This window comes from Battus philenor, unplaced genomic scaffold (assembly GCF_028537555.1).
Source record: "Battus philenor isolate CCGP_79_NKW_IND1 unplaced genomic scaffold, ilBatPhil1.0.hap1 SCAF_22, whole genome shotgun sequence".
Lineage (NCBI taxonomy): Eukaryota > Metazoa > Arthropoda > Insecta > Lepidoptera > Papilionidae > Battus > Battus philenor.
Genome location: NW_027181685.1, coordinates 11626645 through 11640391, shown reverse-complemented (window position 1 = coordinate 11640391; position 13747 = coordinate 11626645). Strand labels below are relative to the sequence as shown.

Here is a 13747-nt window from a genome sequence, read left to right as displayed (position 1 = left end):
TTCTGTAACTTGTGCTTTGTAACAGTACGTGATATTAATATTAGATTTACTAAGTGCTCCGAATCGCGTTAGAGCAATGCCCCACTGGCCATTATACTGAACGATGTTAGCCTTTCTCGCTTTTATAGCTTATTCGGACCCGGGGTTTGCGGATTCGAAATCATCTAGGTAGTAAGTTAAAAAAAATCTACGTCAAATTTGACGCCTGACGTATTTTATTAACTAATTGATACCTACTCTATTGACGGAGAAAGGTGTGAACCTATTTTCCGAAGGTATGAACCTTTTCTCTGAAAGTGTGATCCTTTTCTCCGATGTTGTGATCATTTTTTGGGAAGGTGTGGCTCCTGTCTCCGAATTTGTGAACCTGTTCTCCGAAGGTCTGAACCTTTTCCCCCTAACTCTACTGATTGCCTTAAATACCGCTAGTCGTTGGTTGCCATCTCGCCGAATTTCTAGAAATATCGTGACATATTCTCCCGAAGGACGCATGTGATGGATATATTTGGGATGCCATGTTTTTGTAGATGTTTTATCCGTTACCCCGGGAGCTTTTACAGCCTCATCGGTATTAAGTTCACAGAACGGGGAGAGGGTCCATGAACTTGTAATTTTTTTTTCTGGGTGGAGTCATACTCCAGTTGCACGATGAAGTTTGCACGAAGATATAATTTCTACACGTGTATGTGTAGAAGTATAATGTGTGCGTGCTTTGAGATAGCAGCGTGGACCACTCGGCAATTTGAGTAGATATGGAACCTACCTCGGATACCATACGCTGTTCGCGGATCCTACATTTGGGAAAAGAGTATCTTCGTATTTTATCCGAAAGTTCAGGGTATTTTATTTAAGTTTATTTACATTTAAGTATAATATGTAGATATCATTTTATTCGATGACCTTTTGTCATCTTATTGGTGGTGACAAGATGCAATTGCGGTGCAAAAACTTGACAAGTAGTTTTGATCGCAGTGTTGCGTTTTGGTACGCAGAGGACGCTGCTGGCCATCCTCTGAAAACTTGTTTGGAGGCTGTGGTGATTCTATAAATTAAAGCAAAATGTGTGTGAATTACATATAAGGATGTTCTATCGCAAGTTTCATTCCTCTACCGCTGAGCTACCGCTAGTAGATAATATATTTCAAAAACCAGTTTCGAATTCTTCAAAATATAAAAGCAAATTTTGGAAATTTTTCAGGGCAAGGACTTATTCATGGACTTGGATGACGGAGCTTTGAAGCTCATTGACCCTGAAAGCCTGAATACGTTGCACACACAGCCTATTCACACAATTCGCGTGTGGGGAGTGGGCAGAGACAATGGCCGGTAAGTGAAAACCGTGGATAACAATTTATTTTAAATCCCTTACATTATTTTTCCTTCTTCATTTCATATATTTATTGTTGAATAGTTCATTTGATTGAATATGTTAATTATTTAATTTTTATAGTGATAATTAATGTTTTATTTTTAATTTATTTGGATGTCTCAGTTCTTTTTACATAAATATTTATTTAATATTTTTAATTATTTATAAGTTTACTGTTAAGTGAAAAATGAAATAAGTAATGATCGACAGATATGTATATTCACACCGAAAAATATCTTCTGAACTATTCCACATTCAAACATAACTAAAACAAAATTTTTCCACATTTGCTTTCTTGGGATAGCGAAAGGTATGGAGACTTCAGTAGACATTGTAGATTAGTATAGTTTCATTGTAGATATCGATATATCCAAAATACATTCGCGATAATATTTAAAAGGCTTTTTATTATCTATTTTCAATAAATCAAAATTACACATGAACACATTGCGGCGTCAATTATTGCAAATGCTTAGTCGTTTTTAAATTTCGTATAGAATTCTTGTTGCAAGTGAAAATTAATTGAATTTATAATCGCACACTACAAGTTACTTATGATGCTGTGATAAAAAACTGAGGTCAATTTGTTTATAAAATATAATTTCTTTATTTATTCATCCAAATCAATTTCATCCCCATCAAAGTAATCTCCGTACGATAAAATATACTTTTGCCAACCCTTTTATCAGTCCTCGAAACATACTGAATAGTCTTTTTCTGGTATAGCCTCCAGGACATTCTTCAATTCGGATTTTATCTCCTGAGTCGTGTCAAAAGGGCGTCCATGCATTGATCTGAGTTTTCTGGATAGCCAGGAATCGCACGGAACCAAAATGGGCAAATACTATGCTTGCGGAACGAATACAGTCCAGTTTTTTTTCCAAAAGATTGAGAAACTTTACCTTTAATTAAAATTGTGCAAATTTACCAATCGAAACTTGACGCATTTGAGATACAAAAATCTTTCAAAATGGTCTGGGCTGATCCAACTCATATTTCTACTTTTGACGCTCGGCAAATGTTATAGACAGTCCTACCAACCTAGAAAAAAAAATTACCAGCTTACCTAATGTTTTAAACGAAAATTTCAACTTACTTTTTGATATATACACAGTATTATATGCTTAATTAAAATACAAGATTCAAACGTCAAACTTGATATACAACCGCAGCCACCGAATGAAATGTAAGTCCAAAAATGCAACATTTCAGGAGAGACGAAAAACTAGATATTAGTTATATTAAAAAAATTTTGTCTACATAAAGCAGTGAAAATATAAGAACATAAATAATCTTTTTGTTCTTATTTGTACTTTACATTGTTTATTTAGAGAAATAAAAAGATAACTTTGCCTATATCCGCCATTTTTAGCCAGAGAATTATGTAAAAAATTGACGAAAGTGCATTTGAAACTCGTAGATTGTAAATATAAAAACTTGATAGAAATGACAACGGCTATTGTTCTTTTATTCGGTTGGAGTGGCGATATTATCTTAATATAGGCCTCTCTCATTGATTTATATGACCTAGGAAGGCTTTCATCTTCTGACGACAATAACAAGGTCGTCTGTCCACTTTTCTCGTAGACAACCTATGTCTGCTAGCCTCTTAAAAACCTTAAGGCACTAGTCATCTGTTCTGCCTGCTTTGAGACCTTCCACTTCAATTTGCAAATTTGTTGGGCTATATCGGATACTTTCGTACGTCTTACGTATCGTCTCAATTTTGATTGGATCTTGTAGAAAAATCCTTAGAATTACCCTCTGCTATGTATATAACATATTTAATTGTCAAGTACCATAAAGAAAGAAAAATCAACGGAGAATGTTCTACGACAAAATTAAGAAGCACTATAGTATAGTAGAGATATCAGGACGGCAATGGTTTTGAATTTCGCAGTATAATCAGTAAAATAATATAATCGTGAAATTTCGTTCTGATTTCTTTAAAATATTCTTATCTATTTAATTATTTTCATAAGTGTTAGTGATGATGAGTGATCAGTTCGTAGCTTTTTTTCCATCACCAAATAAAAAGGCATACATTAGTGACCCTTACTCGGAGAAAAATATTAATAATAAAATAAGAAAAATTGTGGTTATATATATATTGGAACACTTACATTTGTAACACTTATATTTGTACCAACCTTTTTGAAGTTTCAACATTCTATTCACATTTTGAACAAAAGATTTGACAAATATTACATTAGTAGGAGAATGTAATATAAAAAAAACTCAAAGCGGGCCATGAGTTGCTCACGCCTTTACGGTATAAAGGAGTATAAATTATGCAACGATCACAAAATAAATCAAGTTTGACATTTGAATCTTATTTATAAATCATCTATATATTTAGATACGTGAATTCACTATTTAAAACACACATACATACAGACGCACGCACGCGATCGCACACACACATTCACGCATCATTTCTAAATGACATATAACCTATAAATGCCGATGTAAATACACAATTATTTACTGCCTTGTAAAATTTCAAATTATCTTCAAATAGAACGATTATTTTAAAAATAATTCTACACAAATGCTTTGTTACTTATTTCACACATCATTTTAATACAAATTTTATTACACGTGTGATAATTTTTATAATTTCTGTACAGTTTTATATTTTAAATAACATTTTGTAGGTATATCTTCTCAACAGTTCACGGGGCACTATGTTACGTTGTGGGTTATATTGCTTCGGCTACTACTATATCAAGTATAGTTTGGAGGAATAACAATGAAAATATTTAATGAATTCAAAATATTGCTTATAATATCCGATATCTTTACGCTGGCAAACATACGAGACGATCTTTGAGCAAAATTTTCATTCGATTGGATTTGCAAGGAACTTCTGAGGCGATAAAAATACAAAACGAAAAGGGTTGTTGTTGTTGCGTAATTATTCGAACGTCAATCATATAAATTGCCATAGATTTTTTTTATCTTAGGAGTCATTTTGACCTTTGTCTTCTAAGTTATGGGCTGCTAAACATTAGTCATGATGGGTGTCGTTAGATATCTATGCTCACAATCCACCATCGTTTTTTATTCTTCTGCACAGCGCAAACGCAGGTTCAGTTGTGATTCCGCTTGGGATCCAATCTAATCTGTACACTGCAATCCTAGGCGATTATTATTTATTGGATAATAAGTCGCTTCTAAGCGTGGTTTTTCATGCGAGAATATATAGCGAAAGTAATTAAGATTTGTAAGTAAATTATTATCGCTTTCAACTGGTGAGATCGACGGTGGTATACATATGTGGTGGATAGGTTGTTATAGGCGTTAAAGTAAAATTGTTGTGCGTTTAGCAGTGTTGTGGAAGTGAGGTGGTGTTGCAGGGACTTTGCGTACGTGGCGCGCGACCGGGCCACGCGGCGCCACATGTGCCACGTGTTCCGCTGCGAGGCGCCGGCACGCGCCATCGCCAACGCGCTGCGCGACATCTGCAAGCGCATCATGATCGAGCGCTCGCTGCAGCCGCCGCCGCGCCCCACCGACCTGCCCGCCGCGCGCCGCCCCAGACCGCTCTCCGGTGAGCACCAAAACACCCCCTCCACACAAATTTACAACCAACCAAACTTCAAACAACCACCATTCTTTCCAGAATCGTCTAAACAATACCCTTCTTAGCACAGATTCTTTTCTACACTCCAACCATTCACTAACAAGATTCCACCAAACCAAAAAACACGCCCTTCCATGATCTTCTTAACCCAGATTAGTCTCACTCCTTAATCTTTTCAATTCAGATAGATACCATTAACTCATTTTTATCAGGAAGCAAACTTCTCAACCCAGATACTTGTAGAAGCACATTACGTCATCGTAAGCGGCGCATCGAAAAGGGGAATCCCACAGAAATATAATTCTTTACAACGGCATAAATAGTGGCGAAGCTTCAATGAATACACACACTTATATTTCGGACTTCATGTTGTTATTACCTGCAAGACGTACCGGCTCTGGAATGAATACCACATACTTATCAACTTAGAACTATGACTGATCTGGACCTCTGATGATCCCGATCCTCTTCAGCCTAGATAAATGACCAATATCAAGCCAGACCTATCGGTGAGGTATTTTTACCATTGACACTGTGGGCTTTTGGAATTAAAAGCTTTACTGGGTTTGAGTTGAATTCGTCCTTTGTTCCTGACGGTTTCCTTTGTGTGAGATATTTAGGTGGTCATCACATTATTATATACAGAAAAAAAAGTTTCAGAGGAGGTATATTAAAGGCCATTCACAGAAAGCTCTATGGTTAGGATCTGACTATACTGATGATGAAGGTGACCCACCCATCAATCATAGATTATTTTTTGTGTTACAATAATTTTAATTATATTAGTTCTTAGTTAGAGTCTTTGTCTCCTAGGAGCGTCTTTCCCCACACCAATGGAGGAACCACGGAAGACAGTTCGCGCACGATACCTGGGCAGCGCCGAAGTACCCCGGGCCACGGGTATGGATGTGCTGAACGACGCGCTGGAACGGCTCGCAGCTGCTCGCGCGCCCAGCGCCTGGCGCCCAGTGGCCGTGGCCGTCGCTCCGTCCATGATCACCATCACCGAGGAAGGGGTACGTTCAAACATGTCAACACACAACGTACTACATCCAACTCTATTTTCACACGTTGATACGTACGTTTATATATATATATATATATATATATATATATGGATGTAGACCAGTGGCGTAGCTAGGGGGTGGCGAGCGGGGCGGCCGCACCAGGCACCACAAGCAGGGGGGGCACCAAAGTTGAAAATAATTTTTTGGATTTTTTTTTGAATGATGAATAATGAAATGTTAAAAGAAAAATGAAAACCATAATTTATAGTAAATAACATAAAAAGAATATCGAATTTTACTATTTTTGTGCTAAAAAAGTTGTTAAATAATATGAACATTAAAAAAAAGTAAACGGTTACAAATTATAATATACACAGTGTTTAAGCCTTTCATTCGAAAAACACATAAAGTGTTTTTTTAAAGGGCCCTAAATCACAAAACACATATCTGTGTTCATGAGATGTACAAGAAGATATATATGTGTTCAACATTTAAGGACATGAATGTATAAACCAGAAAGATGGGTTCATAAAGGGTTCAAAAAATTCTGGAAACACATTTTTGTTTTATACAAAAAGGGTGAGGATCATGTCCCTTTAAGAAAAAAAAATATTTTGATTTTTTTAATATTTTAAAGAAAAAAACAAAATTGAGCTTTGAATTTTTCACTATTTTATGGGCAAAAAATAAAAAACTGTACCAAAATGTGAAAAATATATAAGTAAAGAATTTAGACTCTTTAGTGGGGGGGGGGGGGGGGGGCACCAAGCCCCAATCTGCCCCAGGCCCCAAATACCATAGCTACGCCACTGATGTAGACCGCTTCCGACCAAGCTTATATAAATTTCTGGGGAGACCTAGTTATTTATTGATAAAAGTAAAACTGGCAAAGGCGGCAAGTACAAAGTGAACTGCATGTATAAATATATATTTTTTATGTTTTACCCGATTTTTAAAGTACATATTAGGCATTAACAATACGAATGGAGACGGAAGGTTTAGTATTAAATATGGAAATATATATAAATTTATATTTACTTGGTATTAAACCATATTACATTATATTAATCAATATTAAATAAATAACATTGTGAAATCGATAGTATTATATATTTCATTGCTTTTTGATAATAAGCGTGACGTCAGGGACTAAAAATTTTATCACCAGTATACACCTCAGTAATCACCATTTTTATTTTTGTATCCTAATATAATAACAAAGACTTTAATTGTCTCAATTCAAAATATTATTACGTACTGTAGGTTCTGACTCGAAATGAAACACCACTGGTTCACAAGGAGTTCTGTATTCACAAATCAGATGGTCACCCTACTTTAACACAAATTTACTTTCGCTTAGTCGAAATCGTTCCAAATCGCTCAAGAAATCACTGTCCAAATAACTTACCAAATAGTCACTTCACTAATCTTATAACTCGAAAAACAACACGGAACTGCCGTCATGGGGAGTACACCTATGTATGTATACTGCAGATAAGGTTCTAGTAGATTCGAGATAGTAATTGGTTAGAATTTCCTAGAATCGTACACAAAAAATTATAAATAGCTTCAAGATCACGCGTATTCTTGATCCTAGGGTTCAGTGTTTACTGTTCAGAGGGTTCTGTAACACGTGCTTTGTAACAATATATTCAGAGATGTACATGCACTTTTGAATGGACAATTATTTTAACATAACAAGTGATAAGCTACCACCGGCTCTTAATTTTAAATTTGACAACTTATGATTATAATATCAACTCATATAAATGAGTTAACAAACCAAATTCCACACATTTCGAGCAACTAAAAACCTAAACCTACTGAAAGGCTTTTACGCAAGGCCTAAAAGGTTAAAGTGAATTTCAAAAGTCAAGATGATGGGTCTTGCGCAGCCCGCATTCTGACGCTCCTTATAAATTAACAAATGATTCCTGGTACCACAGGAGACGAGCCCCATCGTGGAGTGCCGCGTGCGCTACCTGTCGTTCCTGGGCATCGGGCGCGACGTGAGGCGCTGCGCGTTCATCGTGCACACGGCCCAGCAGCAGTTCGTGGCGCACGCCTTCCACGCGGAGCCCTCCTCCGGCGCCCTCTGCAAGACCATTGAGGCCGCCTGCAAGGTGACAACCACCTACCTTAGATACTTCCATTTCGACCAGTATCCCTGTCACACCGTAATCACTGTATATTCCAGGGGTCAGGTTTCTTGATAGTCCAAACTATTTAAAAAAAAATGAACTTGTAATAAATAAAGATAAAAATTATATATTTATTGGAAATATTTGAAGAAAAAAGGATTGACAATCACTTTGACCTCCGGTCTTTACTCGTGCTTCGAGTGCAACTTCAAACGGATTCTTATCCCTGGGTGCCAGTCTATCATTACCACTTCGGAAAGTGTAAGCGCTGGAGAAAGTGGCGGATGAATCTCCAGTAACGTTTATTTCTATGCATGAACTGACTTTAATTCCGATGACAACAGTTAGTTTTCCACGCTAGTGTAGTACCTACTCTAGAGCCGATCCTAGTGCTATTCCTGCGACTTCATATTTCCAAAAGTTTGCGAACTGAAATGTCCGATCGAGTCTATATACGTACCTACAGTACCCGGCGATAAATATTGCACATCGACTTTTGGAAAGAGACAATCGGCTAATTTCGGTTTCGTAGACCGTTATCTCTGTCGCACGAAATACAAAGATTGACAAAACGTCACATAGGTAGTATGGGACAGAGATAGTGCTCTACGATGCCGAAATTAGCAGATTGTCTCTCTCCAAAAGTCAATGTGCAATATTTATCGCCGGGTACTGTACGTATTTTATACATACGAAATGGCATACTACAATCTTGTAGTTTCGATACAGGTCCGCTATGCTAGACCTTTCGCCATGTCGGAAAGGACGAATCGAGTGACTGATTCCTAATTCGCTTTATTGCAGCTGCGCTACCAGAAGTGCCTGGACGCGCACGGAGGCGCAGCGGGGGCGGTGTGCGCGGGGCCGGGCGCAGGCGGAGAGGGGCGGGCCTCGCTGGGCGCCGCCCTCAAGTCCTTCGTCGGCTCACTCACCGGTCGCCGCGCGTCCTGAGCGAACCTCTGCATAGTACGCACCTTTACCTCTTCATCTTAGTATGTTCTTTCCAAAAAGAGTAGATCAGTCCTTCGTGGTAGATATTCCGAGAAGACGCTTCCCTGATAGGCCCGTCGTAAAACTGGACGTCTGGATCTAGAGAAGAGATTATAGACTTTTCTCATAGACCACTTTTAAAATTTAGCTGGTTCCAGTAGACCTCTAGTATGTATTTGACATTTCTACAAAATTTTTACAAAGACTTGTCTTGACTACACTTACTATTACATTTACTTTTAGCTGAACTACACCCACTTTATTTTATTTACCTTCGTCTGAACTACACTCACTTTATGTTACATTTCAACGCAGGATGAGTCCGGGCGATCTCTGGACGTGTAGCATCCTACACCGCCGCACGCCGCCCCAACGACCCGTCGCTTTCTCACTCCTTACTAACTTACAACAACCTCGTCTCCGCTAGGTGTCGCCGCGGCCGCATCACAACGCGTTTAGAGTCCTACTTAAAAGATGGCGTTAAAATGTGTATATATATAAATTATATTAATTGTGCATTCTAACACACTCATTTTAATTTGGATCAAACAAATCGTATGTATTATTTAACTCTTATTTATACACTAATTAAATATATAATTTTAATATTTTCAAATAGCTAGAATTATTTGTTTAAAAATTTCAAATGCACAAAATCATTACTCATTTTAAACGTAGATTGTCACTTGAATTAATTTATTTATTGTATCATTTAGTTATTTAAAAATAACAGCGCCTATGAAATTTGTTTTAAATAATATTTTGCTGTTTAAAACATTACTGTTGCAAGATGAAAAATTTAATTTGCACTTCAAAATGAATAATATATTACACTATATTATGCACAATTTGTTATAAAGTTTCCACAATTGCACTTAATTTAAGTTGCTTTGGTAAAATAAACTTTTCATCGACCATGTATGGAATATATATACTTATTTTTCGCAATATAACAGCGACATCTACAGCTGTTACTGTGACATGTTATTCAACGCTTGCGCCATTTCATTATAAAATACATCCAATGTATAGATAAACATAATATCTCGGAAATCAAATCCGTTCCTTATTTAAGAACACTAAATATTAATGCGTAAATAATCACTGGTATGTACGCTATTTGTTACTGTGTTTATTTTAATTGTAATAAATATTGTTCGAGTGGAATGGTTAATATAAGACAAATAGTATGTTAATTATATATTTTATATATGTTCTTACGATAGTTACCTTTAATTACTAGTCGATAGACGTACTCTTTATTGTGTAGACAAACCTATTATGACCTATAAAAAATGGAGGGAAAACTTATTTGTAAATTTTTCGCCAAGCTGCCATTTTATGTTTGTATCGTGTTACATATTAATCTGGCATCTACTTTATGTTACAACGTCAAATATTTATCTATTTCAATGTATTTAAGAAACAATTGATTGCATAAGAAAATTGTAATGTATTGAACTATAATATAACTGTAATGAACTGTTCTGTACTGTATTGTATGGAACTGTACTGTACTGTATTGAACTGTACTGTACTGTATTGAACTGTACTGTACTGTATTGAACTGTACTGTACTGTATTGAACTGTACTGTACTGTATTGAACTGTACTGTATTGAACCGTACTGTACTGTATTGAACCGTACTGTACTGTATTGAACCGTACTGTACTGTATTGAACCGTACTGTACTGTATTGAACCGTACTGTACTGTATTGAACCGTACTGTACTGTATTGAACCGTACTGTACTGTATTGAACTGTACTGTATTGAACTGTACTGTATTGACCTGTACTGTACTGGATTGAACTGTACCGTACTGTATTGAACTGTACTGTACTGTATTGAACCGTACTGTACTTAATTGAACTATGCTGTATTGTTTTGAAGTATATTGTGCTACAATGAACTACACTGTTTTGTAATGTAAATTAAAGGCTTTTGTTTTACACCTTGTTCCGATGAATGCAATTAAATTAAGTTTGGTGAGGTGAAAATTTTGATTAGGATACTTTTCGGTGGGACTGTAAATAAAATTTGTAAACTTATTCGGATATGATTAATTTTAGGTTAGTTAAAGAGGATAGGAAGTGTTACCACCCTGTTAGTGTTTCTGTCGTCAGTTTAGTTACTGCGGAGAAGGTTTTTACGAGTATGAAGAAGGTACGATGGCATGCATCTCGATGTTCGATGTTGCATTTTGATTTGTAGACTGTTAGAATGAATTTGGTTTGAAAACTTGGCTGGTGTAACACTTTGGGTAGCTTAGTTTATACATATAGAACCCTATATATACATATATATAAAGAAATTATTTTTGCTTCGGCTTGTATAAAATACGTATCGATTGCGAAAGACAAATATATTTTCTAAGTGCGTCACGGCGTGGTGTAATGATATATTCATATATTTATGATATCTAGCTTATCTGGCGACTTGACGCCATCTTTGTTTGATACGTAATAGGTCTGTAAGTGATGACCTTTTATTTTGCCTGTTTGGCCAAATGGTATTTATACAGCGATACACAAAACAAGGTGTTTGAAAACTTTGAGCTTTTAATAATGATATATTTTATACCTAATGTCCTATTGAATCCGCATAAATTATAAATATATCCATACGCATTGAGCTATATACGTGTTATTAAATGATATTCTATCCACACTGCTGTAGTGTCGGCATTCGTTGCTAGAGCTAATTGGGACCCATGGAAGATTTTCGATGTCCGAAATGCGTTGCAAAGCTGAAAAGATATATATAAATATATATGTAATAAGTTCTCGTGTCTGTAACACTTAGTATAAATGATTTAATTTGAAAAGAGATGGAATGAGCTTAAATCAGCTGATATATATATTTCGACGCATGAATTTCCGTATGTTTTGTTCGAGTATTATGTAGATAATGCTATATATATAAAGATTTAAGCTCATGTCCATCTCAAATTAGCGTAAGGCGTTGGAATTTAGATATCACAAACTAGCTTCAAAGTATACATATTTCAAATAACCTATTAGAAGGAACGTGTCGCTTCTCACGGATAAAACCTGTATACACGAAGTTGTTCTATACGTAAATATAGTTTATATTCACACGTTAATATTAAGTAAATGTCATTGACGGGCGGGCGGGAGCGGTTGTGAGGCGGTCGCCGAGCGTTTTTCAACCGCTCGTTCGTACGTTCCTTAGTTGCAATAGATGAATTGCAAGCTTTGACTGCCTTTTAATGGATGAAGTACGTCGATATTTTCTAATAAAAAAATAAATATGTAAACGTTTATATTGTAGTCGTTAGATAGCTTCTGAATTCCAGTTTTATAGCTCACTGTTGGATGCCGTGACGATAGGATTCGTGTTCCGAGTGTCGTCGCTTCGACAGCTTAAAAGCCTTCAAATTGTGGCTTTTAATGACTAATTTTGTGAAATTAATAAAAAATATTAAATAAACACAACACTCGTCTTTTATTTTTATATATATTTACCTTAAATCATAATGTAATATTCTTCACATTTTTGACTTTAAATGTAGGGTGAGCTATTGAGTGGATATTTAAAAAAAACATCATCGAAAGGTAACAATAAAGCTTTCAAAACGAAATTTATATTTATCATATATATATGGTAACTATATGTAAATTATTAGTAATGTTAATTTATTAATTACATCACTAAGATCTAGACTCCAAATTCATTAAATAAAAAGCGGACATTTCTTCACTATTTTTTTTGAGTTTGATGTTTTTGGCTCTTGGGATACCCTCGGAGGAAAAAATCCAGTGACGTATGATTTGGGCTCGGGGTAGACCGTAATGTCATCTCAATGCTATATCAGTTTTCCATTAAACATTTTTCAAGGTCAAAGTGAAAAGGTAACTCCGAGTCTACCAACCTTCTACAGTCTTCACTATACAATAGGCGAGTTGGTAGACAATGGCGGTAAAAAGCAATAAAAACCCATTGAATATATGACATTCCGTGCCATCTTGTTGAAAATGAACGTTACTATCGAAGGTTTTAAAATTATGCAGTTGTAGAAAGAAAGTTACGTAACATTCCTGTGTTTAGCGAAAACAGGCTAGCACTTTTACACACATTACCACAGCTTTCTTGCCATCACGTATACAATATCCTTTATAACTAAGGTCTCGTCTATATAAAATGTAAAATATTAACAAGTTAATTACTGATAATCCAGAACAGCTTTCCTACTTCAAGTTCTCGTGTATAAATGGGTACATATAGCTTTCTGCGTCAAGTACGATTCAAATATGTTATATATGTGTGCCTGCCTTGCTTGCTTTTGTGTGTGATTGCCTCGTGTGATAAGACCACCCTTTGTACTTCTTTGTATATTATTGTGAAACCATTAAAATGTATCATGATCGTGCACAATAAAGGATATTAAATAAATAAGGCACTTTAAACGAGCCTTAATTTTTGGCAAAATGTATACATTAATACACTTTTCAATTCTAAAAGTTCATTTAAAGCTCCTATGAAAGATTTTTAAGTTATGTTGAAGCTTGGGAATATATTACATTACTGTGTTAATAACAATGTAAATTTAACCATAAAAAAACCGCTGTGTTTATTGCGAACTCTTGGACCAGGACGAGTTTTGAGCTCTAAGGATACGGTAATAGAGTAG

At 35.8% G+C, this 13747-nt stretch overlaps 1 protein-coding gene across 1 annotated transcript in view; it reads left to right on the top strand.

Moving 5' to 3' along the window:
• Window positions 1-10475, top strand: part of LOC137923725 (protein Fe65 homolog) — a 61596-nt gene extending 51121 nt beyond the window's left edge. Inside the window, exons 8-13 of the mRNA XM_068766980.1 lie at window positions 1199-1326; window positions 4729-4922; window positions 5769-5971; window positions 7909-8085; window positions 8908-9069; window positions 9409-10475. Of these exons, the coding sequence (XP_068623081.1) occupies window positions 1199-1326; window positions 4729-4922; window positions 5769-5971; window positions 7909-8085; window positions 8908-9054 (849 nt within the window). The 3' untranslated portion in view covers window positions 9055-9069; window positions 9409-10475. The remainder of the gene's footprint in view (window positions 1-1198; window positions 1327-4728; window positions 4923-5768; window positions 5972-7908; window positions 8086-8907; window positions 9070-9408) is intronic.
• Window positions 10476-13747: the final 3272 nt, after the last annotated feature.